The following is a 21,295-nucleotide window of genomic DNA, read 5'->3' on the forward strand; positions in this document are numbered from 1 at the left end:
TGCCCAGGCTAGTGTTAAATTGTGTGCTACCACTTTAGCCCCTTGAATTTCTAGGACTACAGGCATGCACTACCACACCATCCTTGATTGTAGGTTGTTTTAAACAACAACAATAAAAAAACCTCACAATACTTACATACAAATCAAGTGCTATTTCCTAATTAACCATTAATATATAAGTAGATTTCTTCTGGGTATAATTCTGTATTATTTCCCAGAGTGTAATTCACTAGAGCTTATGTTTATTTCAGCTTTCAGACATTTTGATGTGGGTTTCCTTGCCTTGATTACTCAGTACTAGGCTTCCATTCACCTTCAGAGCTTTTTTTTTTTTTTTTTTTTTGGATTGGGAATCGAACTCACGACCTTGTGCTTGCCAGGCAGGCATTTGTGTTGCTGAGTTATATCCCTGGCCCAGAGTACTTTTTAATTAGGTATCATGTTAACTCATTTTTTTAGTTGATCAGGGCTTTTTGCTTTGCTGGAGTTTCTCTCTCTTCCCCTTCACGCCTCCCCCTCCCCCCGCCCCCATCTCGTGGTGTAGTTTTAGACTGGCCTTAAATTCACTACACAGTCCAGGCTGACCTCCAGCTCCTTGTGACCATCCTGCTTCTGCTTTACGCTGTTCCAGCCTGGCCTTGAACTCCTGTTAAGCCTTCTCACAATTTTATTTACAGTTTTCTTTTGACAAAGAGTTCTGTATAGTATATATTTTCACATAAGAAAGTTTAATAATAGATTTTATCCTTTGATAGCAAGGCATTTTAAGTATCACTGATATTTCATTACCTAACTTCATAATAGCATAATATTCCTTGAAGTTTTGTTTTTAAAAGTAGGAAAATGGAGAAAAGGAATGGGGAATAGGAATAGTTCCTGACACAGGAGGGATCCCCAAGGGGTTAGCCTCCTAGAAATTATGGAAAACCACTTTAGAATTCTTCATGTCTGTCTGCTGCCTGCCTACCTCCTTTCCCCTCCCCTTTTTTGTCTTTTTGAGACAGGGTGTTGTTATGCAGTTCAGACTAGCCCTACAACTCAGCGTCTCAAGTACTAGGATTACAGGCATGTGTTACCATGTCCAACCAGTCTTTAAAACTGACTCTATTGAAACATTTCTGTATTGTGTAGACTGTTAAATATAGCAATTATAACAATTAAATTTGGAATCTAAAAGTTAAGCTAAAACAAAATCAGCAGCAAAGAACAGTTTTTTATTTGGGTTGTTTTTTTTTTTTTTTTTTTTTGTCTTTTTCCTTTTTTTATCGGTACTGGGGATCGAATTCACGACTGCCTGCTTGCAAGGCAGGCGCTTATGCCGCTGAGCTAAATCCCCAGCCCCCTGGGGTTTTTTTTGAGACAAGGCCTTGCTATGTAGCTCAGCGTGGCCTTAAACTTATTTATGTAGTCCAGGTTGGCTTTGAACTTGTGGTGATCCTTTTGCCTCAGTCTTCTGAGTGCTGAGATGATAGGTATGTACCATTATGCTTGGCTAGAACAATTTTTCAACATATGGTATCAGGATACCTGGCTATCCAGTGCAAAAGAATGGTACTGGGTGTGGTAGTGAACATCTGTAATCCCAGCACTTAAGGGAGGCTGAGGGCAAGAGGATCATAAGATTGAGCTTAGCATGGGCAACTTAGTGAAACCCCATCTCAGGAAAAAAACAGATTTAAAAAGGAGCTGAGGCTATAGCTCAGTGTGAAAGCTGTGAGTTCAATCTCCAGAACTGGAGGGAAAAAAACAACAACAAAATAAAACACTTCCATCCCTCAGTAAACATTAATCTAGTTTGTCATAATGAATTTGCCTATTCTTAATATTTCATATAAATATACACTATGAAGTCTTTTGTGTCTAGCTGCTTTCACTTAACGTATTTTCTAGGCATATTCATCTTAGCATACGTATATCCATACTTCATTACTCATTGCTGAATAATGTATTTCAGTGTATGGAAATATATTTTATCCATTCATCAGGTGACAGACACAGACACTTGGGTCTAGAATTAGAATATGGTGACAGAATTGTACATTTTTTAAATGATGAATTTTACAACAAGTAATTACATTTTAAAACTCTTACAAAAATGTACAAAAGGGTCCTTGTACCAGAAACGTTGTCAAATTTTTTTTCAAAGAAACATGCTTCCTATTAAACTGCATGTAATGCTTTCTTATTTAGAATTTTAAAAATGTTCATTGAATGAGTTGTTTTAGACTTAACTTTTATTTAGGTGTTTGTAGTGCATAGTGATTACTTTCATTGTGAGGAGTTGGTGCATGTACCTAACCCATCTTAATTCTTTATATTTCCCCTTCCTTCCTTTTCCTTCCATTATCTTTTAGACTTTTCTAGACACAAATTATTTATCACTCACACATAAATGTAAGAAAAATAAGGCAAACAAATTTATTAAGAAACTCTAAAATAATTAAAACTATATGCTTATGATTTTGAAAATCATGTTCCCCTATAACAAAGAAATAGAACTTCAGAAAATACTTTAATGTAAAATGTATTTTTAACAGGGATCTCCCTCCACCAAAAGAAGAGGTCAGATGTTACAGCCAATCATAGAAGGAGAAACTGCACATTTTTTTGAAGAAATCAAGGTAATTCTTTAGAGAACTCATTTTCTAATCTTTTTCTCATTCTCTGATCTTTTTCCTAAAGGAAAAGTTGCAAGTAAAGACTGTTTGATTTTCTGTTCGGTTATTTTTTTTAGGAAGAAGAAGAAGATGGTATTAGTTTATCCTCTGAATTAAATGATATCTTGAAAACAGCTATACAGGCACAGTCTTCTTTGGAAAACTCAGAATCTGATATTGAAGAAAATCAGAAACTGGCTCTGGATCTCCGATTGTCAAGTACTCGAGCAGCTTCTATGTATGTATACTGGTTTGCGATTTTAGCCTATTCAACAAAATTTATATGCCAAGAAATCTATGTTAAATTATTGAGTACTTGGAGAGATGAATCAAAAATTAATCAAAGGGATATTCCCTTATAGTGTGATTTATAAATGTTGTCATTCTCATTTTCTTAATTGAATATGTTTCAAATTTTTTTTAAACCCTGTATTGTATTTATAACAAAGTATAGGAAACACCTAAGTAGATGTGTTGATGATAAGATATAATTATTTAGGTGTTTGTAGTACATAGTGAGTACATAGCCTCTTCCAGAGACTGTGTGATTTATGACAGAGGTTCTGAACCCTGACTACACTTGTAATCAAGTAGGAAGACACCCTCTGTACTGGGGATGGAAGCCAGGGCTCTTTCCTACTGGTTTTTTTGGTATTGGGAATTGATCTCATGACCGCACACTTGCAAGGCAGGCACTTATGCTGCTGAGCTAAATACCCGGCCCATTATCCTACTTCTTATGTGTGTAATTTTTTTATGTGTGTAAATTTTTTTTTTTTTTTTAAGGACAGGGTCTCACTATATAGTCTAGGCTGGAATGCATGGCAATCCTGCCTCAGTGTCCGTAACTTTTTTTTTTTTGAGACTGTCTCACTAAATTGCCCAGAATGCTGAGATTACAGGTGTGCACCACCAACCCCCAGCTAATTTTTTTTTTTTTTTGAGACAGGGTCTCACTATGTAGTTCAGGCTAGCCTAGAACTCAAAGTGATCTGAGTGCGGGAATTACAAGTGTGCACTGCCAAGATTTTTTTTTTTTAAAGAGCTGATGCTGAGCTGTATTTTCAACTATTCTGGTTTGTTTTTGTTTTTTTGAGACAGGGTCTCACTCACTCTGCAGTTCAGGCTGGCCTTGAGCTCACTTTGTAGTCCAGGCTGGTTTTGAATTCACAATGATCCGCTTGTCTCAGCCTCTCAAGTACTGGTTTTTTTTTTTTTTTTTTTTTTTGTCTTTTTCCTTTTTATTGGTACCGGGGATCGAATCCACGACTGCCTGCTTGCAACGCAGGCGTTTATGCCACTGAGCTAAATCCCCAGCCCCCCCAAGTGCTGGTATTATAGGCATGCACCACCATGCTTGGCTATCAACTAATCTGATTTGATTCAAGATAGAGCTTAGCCTCTGATTTGCTCTAAAAGCTTTTCAACTGAGTTGATTTTAAAAAGTTTTTTTTTTTTTTTTCTTTTTCCCAACTGATTTTAATTTGGGCCAGGACTAGAACTACTCTTAAGAATATACTTAATACTTTATCCTTTTAGTAATGTTTTTCTCCATTTAAATTTTAGGCCTGAATTATTGGAACAACTTTGGAAAGCCAGAGCTGAAAAAAAGAAACTACGTAAAACATTACGGGAATTTGAAGAAGCATTTTATCAACAAAATGGAAGGTTTGTTGAACATCACAAAAGAGTCATCTCCATTAGCTCACAAAATGCTTATAAATTAAAATAGTGGAACATATTGGATTAGAAATAAGATATGGCATTTAAAGTAAAATTTTATGGTATTCCTTTATGTTCTGAAGTCCTGCTACTGTTAATGGTAATGAAAAGTCACAGCTGAAGTAAATAACATCTAAGAAAAATATTTCAAGGTTGGCCAGGCATGGTGGCTCAGGAGGCTGAGGCAGGAGCATTATAAATTCAAAGTTGCCTTGGGTGACTTAACAAGACTCTGTTTAAAAATAAAAACATAGAAAGGGTGTAGCTCAGTGGTAGAGGGCTACTGACTTTAATCCCTAGTACTTCCATAAAAATAATTTCAAGATTGTCCTAGGACGATGGTGGCAGATCTTTTAGAACTTACAGCACTGTATGTGGCTCCTGTAAAACATGATAGCATGAACCTTTATCTTACTAGTATACATAGTTGACTCTGGGGAACTGTTTTATTTATTGATCTGTTTTTCAGAGTCTCACTAGGTAAGGCAGGCTACTCTGGCACTTGTAATTTTTGTTTCAGCTTGTCTTACAAGAATGTACCCCTGTACCGGGGAACTCTTTTAAACCAGTACCCCTGATACAACTTCAAAAGCAGGTCAAAGTAAACCCGCTTTTCAAAAGTGGGTTAAAGTAAACTTGCTTTTGAAGTGGTATCATTTCTTCTGCTTTGACAATCTCCTATACAGGTTCGTATATACAATTAAGAAAATCTAAAATACACAAATGCATTTTCTGAGTGCCTTCAATTTCTTTATATTAATTGGTTTTTCATTTGTGGGGTTTTTGTTTGTTTGTTTTTTGAGCTAGAATAGTTCAGGCTGGCCTCAGCCTCACAAATGCTGCCTCAGCCTCTCAAATGCTGGGATTATAGGTATCCCCTACCACACTGAGCATTCTTTATATAATTGGAAGAAAATTTCATTTACTGAAATGTTTTGCAAGTGATTAAACTGCCTTGGTCATTAATATAAAATAGGTAAACTAGTTGATTTCTTAATTCACTGGAGCCAGTTTACTAATTGTTTTGGCTCATTGTGGCTTTTTGGCATTAAAAAGACACAGACCTGACAAAATTTAGCAATAATTTCTTTTCGTTTTTTTTTTTTTTTTTGTACTAGAGATTGAACTCATGACCTTGTGCTTGCTAGGCAGGCACTTAAATGCCGTTGACCTAATCCCCAGCCCATGGCAGTAATATCTTATTAAAATAATTAGATTATTTCCAATTCTTCTCACTGATTACTAATAAGGGAAGTATAGCTTTACTTAATTTTATTAGTAGAAGGGGCTGGGGATTTAGCTCAGCGGCATAAGCACCTGCCTTGCAAGCAGGCGGTCATGAGTTCGATCCCTGGTATCAATAAAAACTGAAAAAGACAAAAAAAAAATTTATTAGTAGAGAAACTCAGTAAAGATAGTTCAATATTTTAGGAATGTTCTTTGGAGATGAATTAGTCTGGTAACTTTGGGGATAAGAAAATTAGTCCATCAACTTTTTATTTGAATTTATAATTAGTAATACTGTATCTCATATTAGAACAACTTCTGAGGCTATTTTCCAGGTGGTCTCTAGAGAGCAGTACAGATTTTTTTTTTTTCTCCCCTAGGAATGCCCAAAAAGAGGATCGTGTTCCAGTGCTTGAGGAATACAGGGAGTACAAGAAAATTAAAGCCAAGCTCAGACTTCTTGAAGTTCTTATCAGCAAACAAGATTCTTCAAAATCCATATAAAATACGCTTCTTGAAAATTCACATCATAAAGTCAGTTGTATTCCTTGACGCTATCATCATGTGTACTTGACTGGTCTTTGAGTTCATTTTGTCAGGCACTCATTTTGTACTTGGTTGTGGTGCCACTAAGCAAGTGAGGGGAGGGTACCTAGGCCCTCTCAGGGAGCGTAAGTGATGATTTATATACACCACAGACTGTCCTCTTCACTGTTAGCAAACATGCAGTCTCCTTCATTGTTTTGTACTACCAACACATTTGATTAGCAAAAGACTAGAATTTTATCCTTTCAACTTCAAGAACTTTGGAAATACAAAGCTTTTTGTTACTGCTTTTTTTTTTTTTTTTTTTTTTTTTTTTTTTCCATTACTGAAGAAAATGGAGAGGAAAAGCTTCACACTGAACTCTTCGGTTGCCTTTTTCTTATGACTGAAAATTTTAAAAGCCTATAGAAGTGCACATATGCAGCTGTGTTCTGTTTTCCTAGAAAACCAAAATGAAACTGAGATTACAAGTCCTACTGTGGAATACCTTTCTGTTTAATTCTCAGAGTGACACTTTCTCACAGGTAGAATATTAGCAAAATTTTGCAATTCACTGGTCACAAAGCTCTTGGATGAAGATAACATTAGGTAGACCAAAAAGTGACCTTGTTTAGCCTATTGAAAACATACCACACATCACACACAGAACTGAATCATACCACATGCTGCCTATGGGACTGTTTGTTCCTAAATTACAATTTCTCAGCTGATGATGTATTTGTCTGGATTAGGTTGTGGGCTATTCCCCCAGTCACCTCCAGATAAGGTGAGAAAATAGCCATGTCAGTATGTAGGAACTCTGATGGTGCTCAGATTTCTGTGTTTAATTTAATGGGCCTAATTGGTAAAGTAATCATTAAGCCTAAGTAAATTGCTGATAACAAGGGCTATACCACTGCATTTTTACATGAACTTCAGGGGGCTGCGTCTTGTTTTTTTTTCCTCCAGCAAAATCTGTACAATGAATCACCCTCTAAAAGAGACTTTTTGCTTAATTCTGTTAGAGCAGCCATTTACAGTATGTATAGTGGTATGTCCCTTGTCATACATGCTTAACGTCTTTTGTCCTTTGGCTTTGCTTGGCTTTTCTTCAGGTACTCTTGGTGTCATTCTGCTAATCATTTTTATGGAATGGTGACTTCATTTGTGTTAAAATACAACAGGCTTAAGCTAAATGTTCATTTTTTTTTTTTTTTCCTGGTGCTTTTGGGTTGATGAGTGCCTCACTTTGTGCCCATAATTTGCATGCAACAACTCATGCATGGTTTTCTTAACTAGCTAAGATTAAAAGTTTATTTCATACAACAATGGAATTTTGTGACATTATTTAATAAGGTGAGGGAAGCATGAACCTCAAACTTCTGGCACTATTACCTAGTAAGCACATGAAGTAGCTTGATAATAAATAAGTGTTTCTAGTACTTCACATTTCATTTGTGTGTGCAATGCCTTTTTTGGGGAGGGGGAGGCAATCCAGTGGTAGTAGATGTGTAATAGAGGAATTAAAGAAGCACTAAATCCAGTCTTTCTTGTGTGTTTCATTTTAATTAGGTTGTTCATAGTATTATTATTCCTATAAAAGTAAAAATTGACAATGTCAAAAGATGTATCACTTTTATTTGCCTCCTTCATGTGAACGTTTAATTCTTTTGATCTCCATATATGAGTGTAACATCTAATTTCATGTGTACTGTTTATTGGTTTTTATGAATATTTTATATACCCCATGCAAAAATCTCTACATGCACTGTTTTAAGTAATATATTCCTTTACAATGATAATGCTATTTGAGTACCTATATTTATAAATCATTCGCCTCACTGGTTTTATTTTAGAGTTGATGTTGGTTATTCAGTGTTAATGTTTGGCTGTGAGTAGAGGAGGTAAATGGGAAATGGCAGCACTTAACAGTATGTGACAGTATTATGTTACCACAGTTGAGCAGTAAGTGGTAGAATTAGGGAGTTTATGGTAGCTTTACTTTAGTATAAAAAAAGTGTATATTTACATATCAATACTGTATAGATATTACATGTCCACTAATTTGCATTGGTGTGTCTAGCACTTCATTCTGTAGATTTTTGTAATAAAAGGACTCAGTGTTTTAAGTAATTGTAATTCAGTAAACACAAATTCAGTGTTTAAAAAGTTAAACCTCACATGTTCCTTTTTCTTAATTTTAGGAATTACCCCACTCAGGGTGCCAGCATTACTGAGTGATTTGGCAGGAAGGCAGGGAGAAGCTGCAGAGAGAAGAGTCAGCATTTATTTTTGTAATGAGTTATCCTATTAAGAAAACTTCTGTATAGTTTCTGAGAGATTAGCCTGGCCTGTGGAGGTAGTAATTTAAAAATCTTTCATTTGCTGTATGCCACTGCTCTAGAGGCTGAAGCAGGTGGAATGCTGGAGGCTAGGAGCTAGAGGCCACCCTACGCTGGCAACACAGGGAAACCCTGTTCACAAACCAAATACAAAAATAAACACTTACCAAATTTTAAAATCCATATCACTCACATGTAAGCTGAATATTTTGGTCAAATAAATACTGCTTGGGTTAAAAGAACACATGGGTTATGGGGGCCTAGGTAGCCTAGAAAAATTAAAAATTTCCTTTCGGTTTGCAGGCATATAACATCTCTCCTACCATCTAGACAGGACTCTTCCAGCAGTCACATTTGCAGTTTCCAAATTGAACCTCTTAATGACCCTGGTATGTCTGCCTTGTTCTTTATTTTGGAAAACTTCAAATGTGCTATTTGAGAAACTAGGTGAATTTCAGTTTAAAAATATTAGTGAAACTTCTATACATACTTCTATCTTTTACACTTTGGATTTTTCCAGGAGGCTTAAAATTCTGAAGGAGGGAGATTCTTTTATTTGGGTTATATATAGTGGTTATACTAAAGTCTTTACTCATATCTGTGGCCAGAGGAAGTCAGAACATGGTACTTAAAAGCATCGACATTTTGTATTCTCTGAGAAAACTTTCTTCACATACTTAGTGAACTAACTGTTAAAGAGATGTGCCCCATAATGTATACGCATTATTTTGTATTTTCCCTTCACATTCCTACAATTTAATATAATGGAGCTCAAAATTACTGTGTGTATTCTAGTGTGTGTATACAGGAGGGCCTATCGTAGCATGTGAATCGGATTTTTTTTAAGTGGGTTTGAGGCTTTTGTTTTTTGTTTTTGTCTGGGGGTTGAACCCAGAACTTTGTGCATGCAAGGCAGACACACTGTACCACTGAGCCACCTCCCCAGCATTTATAGATTGTGGTTTCCATTCAGTGGCACTTCATTCCTGGAAATCATCTGATTATTATAATTGACCCTGATATTTTGATGATAGGTGGTTAATGGTTTGGTTATGGTACTGGGAGTTGAACCCAGGGCCTTCACAGAATTCTACATCACCAGTCCTTTTTGTTTTTGTTTTTAACATGGTCTTGCTATGGGGCTGGGGATTTAGCTCAGCGGCGTAAGCACCTGCCTTGCAAGCAGGCAGTCGTGAGTTCGATCCCTGGTACCAATAAAAATGAAAAAGACAAAAAAAAAAAAAAAAAAAAACAAAAACATGGTCTTGCTATAAAGTTTGGGCTGGCCTTGAACTCACAGTAGTCCTCCTGCCTCAGCCTCTCAAGTGTGCCCTTTTTGTTTTGAGATGCTAAATTGTTCTGGCTGGGGTGCAATTTGTGATCCTCCTGCTTCAGCCTCTCGAGTGCTAGGATTAGGATGTTAAACCACTACACGAGGCTGAAATGGGGAAGGGTTTAGCTAATACATGAATAAATCTTCGTTAGACATGCTCCATGATTGCCTCACAGATTCTTACCTTCACTTAGTATTATATAGCTGAGAACTTTCTCGTCACTCGGTTTAGTTTTAAACTGATGTACTGTAATTCCTTCTCCAGTTCTACAGCATATAAAAAGAGTCTAGAAAAAATTTAGAAGTGGTTAGAGAATAAATCATTAACATACTTTATAAAGAAGGTTATTAGTGCTTATTAGGAAAGACAGGCTCCTAAAATGAGTTTTTTGTATGGCTGGTTGTATCTCTGACATTCTAAAGCTATTTGGAGAACTGTATCTGCTATGCATGTCATATATAAATGGCAGTTAATACCATTTAGAAGTGTAGGGTTAAAAAGTCTTAAGCAAATGGAGCCATGTGGTTTAATTTTTTTTTTTTTGGTCTTTTTCATTTTTATCGGTACCAGGGATCGAACTCACGACTGCCTGCTTGCAAGGCAGGCGCTTATGCCGCTGAGCTAAATCCCCAGCCCCATGTGGTTTAATTTTAAAATTGGATAGAAAGTGGGACAACAGAGTGAAGATCTAGGTTCAGTAGAAAATGTAACTCATACCCTCAATCTCTAGTTCATGGTGTCTCACAGTACCCCAGTTACAACAAATGCTCACTCGTGAAATTCTTGTTGAGTGACAGGCTGGTAGTCATCCTGAATTTCTGTAGAATATTTTTTTTCAAATTTCTCCTTCCATTTTTTCCTCTGCTCAGCTCTTTGAATCTCCTGTTAGAGGACAAATATGTGGCTTGAAATTATTTGTTTCTTAAAATCTTGTAGAATTCCCTTTGTGAAACACTTAATTCTGGAAATGCCGCTTTGATAAAATTTTTCTACAGAATGGGCTTAGGCTTTTTATAAAATTGGGCTCAATTTTGACAAATTCCATTTTCATGAAACAGTTTTGTTTTTTGAGGGTTTTGCTCTGTAGTTCAGGCTGACCATGAACTCACTTGGTAGGCTAGGCAGGCCTTGAACTCTCAGTGATCTTGCCTTCCAAGTGCTAGGATTAGAGGCATGCATCACCACACCCAGCCAGTTCTATTTTGTTTTGGGATGTTTCTTTTTCTTTCTTTTTTTTTTTTTTTTTTTTGGTACCGGGGATTGAACTCACAACTGTGTGCTTAGAAGGCAGGTGCTTATGCCAGTGAACTAAACCTCCAGCCTTTTAGTTCTGTTTTTAAAATGTTGCTTATAGAGTTATACAGAAGTCTTAGTGATATCTTTTAATCCTTTTATTTCCCCTATTGTTGTGTGTTTATGCTTTTAACCTTTATTCCACTAGTTCCACTGATGTTTCCAGAGAACCAGACTTTTTATTTTGTACATTTTTTGGTTTATAACTCATAAATTCTACTTGTATCTTTACTTACTGCTTTTCTGTACTCTGTTTATCATTGTTGGATAAAATTTTTGTTTCAGTTTAGTGTTTTGAGACAGGATCTTGCTGTATAGTATAGCTCAGGCTAGACTTGAACTCACTGTGTAGCCCAGGCTGGCCTTAAATTTGTGATCCTCAGAGGCTGGGGCTTTAGCTCAATGGCATAAGCGCCTGGGATTAAAAAAAAAAAAAAAAAACCACTTGTGATCTTCCTGCCTTAGCCTCTTGAGTGCTAGGGTTACAGGCTTGTATCACCTTGTCTGGCACTTGCATTTCAATTTCTCTCTTGGTATTATTTATCTCATAAATAATGTTTTAATGTTGTTTTCCAGAAATTCTGTAATTTCATTTTGTTAATCATTCAAGGGTTACTTAATAGGGTTTTACGTTTTTTGATCAAAGCAAACCCCCATTTATTTATTTATTTATAGCTGGTCTCACTGAGTTGTCCAGACTGGGTTTGAATTTGTGATCTTCCTGCCTATTAGAACACTAGATTGCCAAAATACACCACCACACCCAGGTAGAATTTTCTTTTTTAAAATGTTATTATTTTATATTTTTACTATGTTTAAATTTTTACTTTTTAGAATTTATTGAGATTTTTTGTGGCTGGGTAAGTTTTATAAATGTATATCTTAGGAGTAAAAAATTTAATATGTAACTAATATCACTACTCATTACATTGTTTTGGTTTGCTTTATCCTTTGTTTCCTTCATCTGTTTTGTGTATTTCTGAGATATTTGTGTGTAGATGTTTATAAGTGTTAAATTACACTTTTGAGGGCATGGTGACACATGCCTTTAATTCTAGTACTCATGAGGCTGGGCAGGAGGATCACTGCAAGTTGAAAGCCTACCTGGAATAGTGAGACACTGTCTCAAAACAAAAAATAAATCTATCTTAGCCTTATAATAAAATTCCCTTCATGTAATTCAAAGCTTTTTGCCCTAATTTCCACGTTGACTTAAGTTACAAACTCTAGTCTTTTTTTTTTTTTTTAAACTCATGACCATGCCTAAAATTTTTCTGTATGTGATATTTCTGAATCACCCTAAGGATGTATTTTAAAATATAGCACAGAATTAGATTTGCTTTGTAATTAAACGTGGAAAATCTTTTCAGGTAAATTGTTTATTTACGTGTATTTTTTTTTTTTAACTTTCACCGTGTATTTTGCTTTCTGTTCTTTGTTTTTCTGCTTCTACCTTTTAGGAATATATGTATTTTTGTTCTGGTGGTGTGTGTGTGCATGTACACTGGGGTTTAAATCCCGGGCCTTCATACTGAGCTACATCCTTAGCCTTTAAAAAGTTTTTTACTTTGAGACAAAGTATCACTAAGTTGTCCAGGCGGGGCTTGATCTTGAGATCCTTATCCTACAGCCTCATCTTCCTCTAAGTAATGGGATCCCCCCATGCCCAGCTTTATCCATCTTCTATATTTTGGTCTTCCCTTTCTTATTATGGTTCCCTACTATGATCAACAAGCATTAGCTTCTAAGTCTTTCTACTACTTATCACATTTCATTTTCTTCATATCTGAGAGGTGGGATCTTCATATATAGGAGATGCTATCCATTTTTAAAGCTGTGTAGTGAAAAATTCTATCAAACTATTCTAACAATACATAGTTAACTATAAGACACATTTTAGCTTCTGATTATTAAAATCTGAAAAACAAATGTATTTTAAAGATCAGTAAAACACACCAGACCTGGTGTTGCATGCTTGTAATCCTAGCACTCTGGTAGGCTGAAGCAAATAGATTGAAAGTTCAGAGGGAGTTTAGCAAGACACTGCTTTAAAATTTAAAAACAGGGAAAGGGTTGAGTTTCCTAATATGTAGAATCTAAAAGAGATGACATAACAGTAGAAGGGAGACTGTTGGACAAGAGGAAGGGAATGGGAGCATATAATGGAGAGTAATAGGAATGGAGAATATATGCATATTTGGCAATACCACATTGGAACCTCTTTAGTAAAATTAATAGGCATTATTTTGTCTTTTTTCAAGCAGGGTTTCACAGTGCAGTTCAGGCTGGCCTTGAGTTCATTTTGTAACCCACATTGGCCTTGAGCTTACAGTGATCTTCCTGTCTCAGCCTCCTGAGTACTGGAGTACATGGTTGCACCACCATTTCCAGCATAATTTTTTTTTAAAAAAGAATAAATTGGGGCTAGGGATGTAGCTCAGTGGCATAAGCGCCTGCCTGGCAAGCGCAAGGTTGTGAGTTCAATCTCCGGTACAAACAAATAAATAAAAGAATAAATTGCTTAGGAATTGACTTACCTAAGGAGGTCAAAGATATGTATAGGGAAAACTACAAAAACTTTGTGAGTAAATCGTGAGAGAAATTTTAAAAAGACGTAGAAATATGGAAACACATTGGGTTCTACCCATAATACTGCAAAACAAAATCTTACCTACAATTACACTCTTAAATATGCTGTTTCCTTGGTTTGTTAACTTGAAATGACTTAGTTGTAAATCTAAATCACTTTTTAAAATCATTTATATTGTCTTTTTTTTTTTTTTTGTACTCACAACCTCGTGCTTGCCAGCCAGGCACATACACTGCTGAGCTGCATCCCCGGCTATATCTTGTCTTTGAGGGAAGGTCTCACTATGCACTTTAAGCTGGCCTTGAACTCACTTTGTAGCCCAGGCTGCTCTCAAAATTGCAATGATCCTTCTGCCTCAGCCTCCTGAGTGTTGAGATTTCAGGTGTGTGCTACTATGCCTGGCTGAGTAAATCATTGTTTTTAGTTGTAATTTAAGAACAAGTCAGCTTCTACTTTGTAGCCTCCTGCTTGATCCATCCTTTTTCTGAAGTTTCAATTATCTCTTAGTTTGCTCAAGCTCCTCCTATAGCAGAATCCTCCAAAAAAACAGTAATATTCTGATGTTTTTGAGACAGGGTCTCATGTAGCCCAGGCTGCCCTTGAACTGATGGTGATACGTAGTCCTGCCTCAGTCTCATAACTGCTGAATTACAAGTGTGTACCACCACATCTGGTGAGCCTTTTAATTTGAAGCACAGTTTTGGTATAAAAATTCTTGACTTGCCAGGCATGGTGGCTCACAGCTGTAATCCCAGCACTTAGGAGGCTGAGGCAGGAAGATCACCGCAAGTTCAAGGCCAGCCTGGGCTACAAAGTGAGTTCATAGCTAATTTGAGCTGCATAGTGAAACCTTATTAAAAAAAAGCCTTGTCTCAAAAAATATATATATTCTTTATATTTTCTCTTTGTTGATATATGGTGTTGAATATTAGTCTTACCTGATTTTTCTTTTTAAGTAAATCCAAATTTTATTTGGATTGAACCAGGCACGGTGGTGCATTCCTGTAATCCTATCACTCGAGAGGCTGAGACCAGCCTAGGCTACAAAGTGAGTCCAAGACCAGCCTGAACTGCACAGTGAGACCCTGTCTCAAAAAGACTATATATTATTTTATTTTTAGCTTGGATAGTTTCGTGTGGACTTGGTAAACATTAGGTAAAATTTCTTTTACACAGTAATATGTCCTTCACATCATGTTTTATTTCAGGAATGGTTTATTGAATTACAGATTTTTAAAAGAAAATCTCAGACTAAGGGATCTAGTCAAAGATTGTATATTGTATTACTTGCCCTTTTATTTCAATCTGGAATAGTTGCTGTGTGTTTTTATAACACTTCTAAAGGATACAGGCCCAGAAACGGACTGGTGGCACACACCTGTAATCTCAGCACTTGGGAGGCTGAGGCAGGAGGGGTGCCCCGAGATCAAAGCCAGCCTGGGCTGTCTCAGAAAACAAAACATTAAAAAAAAAATAAAGACTACAGACTGGTAATTTTGTAGAATGTCTTTTAGGTTAGTTTTGTGTTAAGTTTTACTGTGACTGGATTCAGGTTATGTATTTTAGGGATGTTACAGAAGATGTGGTGACTCCATGGCATCCTCAGGGGGAATAGGGTTTAACTTCCAGTGCTAACATAATCACTTATTTAGTTAAGATACTACTGTCAATCTGACTTTGCCCTAACATTACTGCTTTTCTTTTTGTAATTACATATTTTGTGGAGATGTTTGTAAATATCCCATTCCTCTTCAGACTTTTACTCATTGTATGTTTAAATCAGTATGGCTTTATGAAATCCTATTTGTTCAGCAGATTGTAAACCTCAAATGGCTAGTTTGACCCCCTGTAGCTGACTCTTATGTCCTGTAATAGATCTCCATTATTCTTTGAATGTTTTATTGTCTGGCTCAAGATATTCCAGACTCACCTTGAACTTACCCTGGAATTATTAACATCTTTAAGGAGCCCTGCTTCCTTTTAAAGTAGAATGATATTTGTAAACCAGTATCAGGGTAATAGTCATGCTAACTGCTACTAGTGTGCCATTTCTTCCAGTCCTCAGTGGACAGAGCTTAAAGAGTACTGTTGTTGTTGTTTGGTACTGGGGATTGAGCTCACGACCTCATGCTTGCAAGGCAGGTACTTATGCCGCTGAGCTAAATCCCCAGCCAAGAATACTGTTCTAATCCAACACCAGAGAGTTGGTTTTAATCTTGAGCTTTCCCATTTTTGTGACTTCTTTACAGTCCAAACCCATATTCCTATATCCATTTGCTGGCCTGTTGCAGGCTCCTGGCTCTACTGTCTTGCTGAGCACTTTTTTTTTTTTAGTAGGAGAAAGGTGATGGAGCAACACAACAATATTGTTTCTCCTTTTGAATTGAGTGTTGGGGTGTCCATTGCTTAAATATTCCACATGTATATCCCTTAAATTTTACACTGAATATATACAACTTCTGAAATATAAAAAGTCATTAACTCATCATATTAATGAATGTGAGAGAAGAATGATGGAACTCTCTTAGAGCCAGTATCTCTGAGGGATTCCCACCGTGAGTGGGTGCCTGCAGAGTGGCTGAGAGCACCCAGGGGTGCAAGGAAGCACCTGAAGCCCAGATGCTTCATGCTGCATGAGGAGGAAGGGTCTCAGTGCTGGAAGATTTCTGTGGGAATGCCAGAGCAGAGTACTCTGAGTAAAGCAAATTATTTCAGGCTTTTATCTGAACTTTTAAAAAGCTTTAGTAGAAAGCTGCTACTTTTGCTTATAAAAAAATTGAAATCTTACATTTTCATCCAAGCGTTCTCTTCCTGTTTGTTCAACCAAATGTCCATTGCTTTTGCTGCTAAAATATAAAATAAAAATCAGAGGAATAGAAAAGTAAAGGGAATTGCCACAATTAAATGCAATCTGATCACTAATGAAGATCTGAATTGTATTTCTGTTCTGAAATGGTAATTATCTGGAAAATGTGTTCATTAATAGGTTCAAAATATCATATATCTTTAGCTCTAAAAATTTTACATTTTTAGTTGGATATGTGATGGTGCACACCTGTGATGCCAGCAATAGAAAGGCTGAGGCAGGATGATCACCTGAGTTTGAAGCCAGCTTTGGCTATAGAGTGAGTTCAAGGACAGCGTAAACTGCAACATAGTGACATTCCATCTCAAGAAAAAAGTTACATTTTTACAAGCAGTTTGGAGAACTTAACAAATTAATAAATATAAGTATAATGCTAACTACAAGTGTAAATATTAAATGTAAGCATTGTGTGTAAAATGTGTTTATTTTGATAGCTAAATACATGCAACTGATAAAGACTAAAGTTGTTTTCTACCTATTTAGAGGCACTTTATTCTTCCAGCTTCCTTTCAAAGCTTTTTCCAAGAAGTGAGGCATATATTGAATTAGTAATTGTTTTCAGTAGTGGTAGGGATCAAACCTCGGGCTACACACATGCTAGGCTACTGCTCTGCCACTGAGCTATATTCTAACCTTACATTAATGTTAAATTAGCTTAGTTTCAAGGCATCCTCAGAAGTAGGCACTACTAGATACAATGGCAGTGGATTCACAATCACCAGTTTGGTGGCTGTTTTGTAACCAGATACTTAACTCACTGTCAGTTTCTCCTGTAAAGTTTCTCCTATAATGGTTCCTGACCTAACCATGGTTCAACTCCAGATTTCTTTTTTATGACAGTCTCACTATGTATCCCAGACTGGCCCTCAACTCATTTTGTAGCCCACGCTGGCCTCAAACTGACAGTGACCATCCTGCCTCAGCCTCTTGAGTTCTGGGATTACAGGCATGTGCCTCTACACCAGGCTTCAACTTTGGATTTTAAAAAATTAATGATGCAAAAATAATACATATCCAGTAGAAATACACTCCAATTTTAAATTTTGATCTCCTCAGCTAGCCGCATGTGGTAAGATACTAGGAGCAGGAGCAGGTCCCAGTCAGCCATGTAATTGTGAAGGGAAGCAACGGCCATTCTACAAGTGTGCTGTGTTGCCCAGGATTTTTGGCTACAAGTATTTTAAAAATTGGATAAAATGTTCAGTACTTTAAACTTTGTGTTAGATTGTGCCCAGCTGAGCCCACTTAAGGTACTTAGACTAAGCTGGGATGTTTGGTAGATTAGATATACTGAATGCATTTCTGAATTAAAATATTTTTAATATGGTAGCAAAAAAATGCATACCCCTCCAGCATACTTCAGTTTTGTAGTTCCCCAGATGAGAATTCCTGTTCCCTTAGAAAAAGCTGGCCACTGTGATGCCTAACTGCTCACATGATGCACATTGTATAAACCAATCGCTAATTGAAAAATGATTCTGCATCTGTATTGCCTGCTTGCTTATTCTGTATGAATCCCAGACCACCAGAGATCAGGGCCTGATATTCTGGAAATGATCCCAATCAGTGCCTATTGATGTAAATAAATTTGCCATCAAATCACCGGTGTTGTTTTGGTGTTCCTGCTTGCTGTTTGCAACACTACTTTCAACTTATATCTATTTTTAGTTTACAGTGGGCTCATCAGGATGTAATCCATAAGTTGAGAAATATCTGTAGAATTTTATCTTACATTTTCTCGTCGTCTTTTTGAGTTTTCTTCAGTTTGAGTTTCTCAAGAGCATTATGGTAAGTCTGGAAATAATTAAAAAGTTTGAAAACTTATCAAAAATATGTTCTGTATTGTTTAATCAATATAAATAAAATATGAAATATGAAATATTTATCTCTAGAGACTGCTACACTAAAGAAACATGGAAAGAAAAATGTCATGATTATCCTTTACCTTGTCACCACACTGGTTTTTGCCTTAGAGAAAAAGCTGAAGGAGAACTTGAGAAAAACAAAGATCTTTTAAAAGTACTAACATGTACATGTTAACATTTTAAAACCATTTTTGTGGTAGCACCACCTGTAATCTCTGCACTCCAAGAGGATGAGGCGGGAGGATCACACATTTGAGTGCTTCCAGGACAATGTAGTAAGGCCATGTCTCGAACAATAAAAAGGGGCTAAGGATGGAACTCAGTGTGAAAGCCCTGGGTCAAATCCCTAGTACACCTACCCCCCCCCAAAAAAAAAAAATTCAAGGTTTGGGTAATGACAGTGAGCAAAGGCCTAAGCATCGTATCATTGTACACAGCATAGTGTTCAAAACACATAATCTGGGACACAGTACAATAAATAAAGGCAGAAAGGGTAGAAACAATATAGTTAAAGAATAGTAAAGGGGCTAAGGACTTAACTCAGTGGCACAGTTCCTGCCTGGGAAGTGTGAGATCCTGAGTTTGATTCCTACACCCTCACAAAAAAATAGTTAATGAAGATGGATTGAGACCGAGAGACCTGAACAAGGTTTGGAATATTTGAATAGAGAATTTGGACTTACTTTGATTGGCCCAAGGACACTGACAGGATGAGCTGGAATAGCCTGAATAAGAGGCTAGAACAGAAGTCACCATGCAGAAGACTGGGTGAAACACACTAAAAATCCTAAACTATTGCTGGCAAAATTCAAAGGATTCTTGGATTCTGCAAGTGTGAACAAGATCTGCAGAGATAAACTACACACAAGCCTCGACAACAGACTGTCTTAAGATGTAAAGGAATAAAAAGGTCTTGCCAGGGTTTTTGAGCCAGCAGTGACTGAGAATACTGCTTTAACAAGAAAAAGTGAGGAAGACAAGACACCTGGAGTTCTCAGGTCACACTGTTATAGACACCAGTGTCTAAGCTGGAAATTTGGGAAGGGACGAAATAGTCTAAGTGCCCAATAGCCCTTTGCATTTAATAAATCACTACTATTTAATATATAAGACTCACATAATTTCAGCTAGACTCACATAGTTTTTAAAGCCAGAGAGCCTACTTCATTTACCTAGTAATGAAATAATGCAATATGAGTAATACTGGACCAAAAAAAAAAAAACAGCTCCTAGAGCAAAAAAGAAGCTACCACTTGGGGTTTAAGTGTTACTTGAGTAAATAACACTTAAATATACAAGTATACAACTTAAATATACAAATATACAAGAGTAAAAACTGAGTAATGTTTACCTTAAGAGTTAATAGTTTTTTTGTTTTTTTTTTTTTAATTGGTACCAGGGATCGAACTCATGACTGACTGTTCGCTTGCAAGGCAGGCAGGCGCTTATGCCGCTGAGCTAAATCTCCAGCCCCAAGAGTTATAGTTTGGAAGATATTTTTACTTACCATCTTAATCATTTTGCAAAGTTCAAAATCTGGCCTTTTTCCTATTGCATAATCTGCTTTCACTTCAGAATAAGTGTCATTAATTATTGCCAAAAACATGTTCTGGGGAGAAATATTCAAATATTTTAATTAAAATTTAGTTTCAATGTTAGTGATTTTAAAGTTGAGAGCAGTGGTACATGCCTTGAAATTCTGGCTACTTGCAGGGCTGAGGTGGGATGATTACTTGAGCCCAGGAGTTCCAGATCAATCTGGGTAACATAATGAGATTCCTGTCTTTAAAAAAAAAAATGACTTTAAAAAGTGCTGGGATTTGTAAAATATGATTTAAATTTTTAAAATGACCCCTATGCTTAGTAATAGGTAAATGGCCATGCAGATATAATAAAGTAGAATGGAAAATGTAAAGTGGGCAAATATGTTTATGATAAATGAGAAAAACAAAATGTACTACTATGTATACTATAGTAGTACATGAGTTTATCAGTATTATTATGATTGCCTCAAACATTGATTCTCCTGCCTTAGCCTCTTGAGTGCTAGGATTACAGGCGTGCACCACCACACTCAGCTCTTAATTCATCAACATTATATGTTAGAAAAAAACAATAATTAAAGGCTCACAAGGGTGTTTAAGTCCTATTAAGTTTTTTAGTTCTTTTTATTAGTACATTTTGCAGCATATGATTACATTCATCATGCTGGTACATGTACATAACACATCAATTCTTTTTACATCTCCTTATCTTGGGAAGGTTTTTAGTTCTATGAAGTAAAATTGTACTAATGTACCTACAACAACTAATGCCCAGATAATGCAAACTTGCTCCCAGCCGAGCTTTCTGTCTTTAACTCCAGTGCAGCTCTGTTACCCTGAAAACTCCCGGCTATCATGAGACAGGAACTGTGCATCATTGTTTTTCATGGAGGACAAATATAGAGCCTTAATGAGAAAGCCTGAATAAATAGATGTGGTGAGGCATACCTATAATCCCAGCTATGTGGCTGGGCTATATAGTTAAAGCCACCCTGCACTACATACAAATACCCTGTCTCGGAAAAACAAACAAACAAATCTATTCTGAGCACATCTGAGAGACGTACCTAGTGACTCCTAGAAATCACAAATAAGTGAACTTTTAGCCATAGATCCCCAAAGCCACTACAAAATAGGCAGTTCATTTTGTTTTGTTTTGTTGAAACAGGGTCTCACTCTGTAGTTCAGGCTGTCCTCACTTGCAGTGATACTCCTACCTCAGCCTCCCAAGTGCTGGGGTTACAGGTTTACACCACCACGCCCAGCTGGGAAAAATATTTTAATAGCTGAATCTTTCTGGTACAGATAATCCCAACTTAGAGATAATAGG

At 36.6% G+C, this 21,295-nt stretch overlaps 2 protein-coding genes across 13 annotated transcripts in view; one reads left to right on the forward strand and one right to left on the reverse strand.

Annotated features, from left to right (window-relative positions):
* Fam13b (family with sequence similarity 13 member B) overlaps nt 1–7,674 on the forward strand; it is an 82,310-nt gene extending 74,636 nt beyond the window's left edge. For all 12 annotated transcript variants that reach the window (XM_063245445.1, XM_063245438.1, XM_005008007.4 and 9 more), the window contains 4 exons: nt 2,538–2,621; nt 2,735–2,895; nt 4,224–4,325; nt 5,987–7,674. In XM_063245445.1, coding sequence (XP_063101515.1) covers nt 2,538–2,621; nt 2,735–2,895; nt 4,224–4,325; nt 5,987–6,110 — 471 coding nt within the window. In that variant the 3' untranslated portion in view covers nt 6,111–7,674. The remainder of the gene's footprint in view (nt 1–2,537; nt 2,622–2,734; nt 2,896–4,223; nt 4,326–5,986) is intronic.
* Nucleotides 1–21,295, reverse strand: part of Pkd2l2 (polycystin 2 like 2, transient receptor potential cation channel) — a 56,740-nt gene that overhangs the window by 4,584 nt on the left and 30,861 nt on the right. Inside the window, exons 10-14 of the mRNA XM_023561615.2 lie at nt 19,929–20,030; nt 18,289–18,350; nt 16,479–16,536; nt 10,580–10,689; nt 9,991–10,093 (exon numbers count right to left, since the gene is read on the reverse strand). Coding sequence (XP_023417383.1) covers nt 10,003–10,093; nt 10,580–10,689; nt 16,479–16,536; nt 18,289–18,350; nt 19,929–20,030 — 423 coding nt within the window. The 3' untranslated portion in view covers nt 9,991–10,002. The remainder of the gene's footprint in view (nt 1–9,990; nt 10,094–10,579; nt 10,690–16,478; nt 16,537–18,288; nt 18,351–19,928; nt 20,031–21,295) is intronic.

This window comes from Cavia porcellus, unplaced genomic scaffold, assembly GCF_034190915.1.
Source record: "Cavia porcellus strain 051 isolate PalLab524CR breed Dunkin Hartley unplaced genomic scaffold, mCavPor4.1 scaffold_2, whole genome shotgun sequence".
In the NCBI taxonomy this organism is placed as follows: Eukaryota; Metazoa; Chordata; class Mammalia; order Rodentia; family Caviidae; genus Cavia; species Cavia porcellus.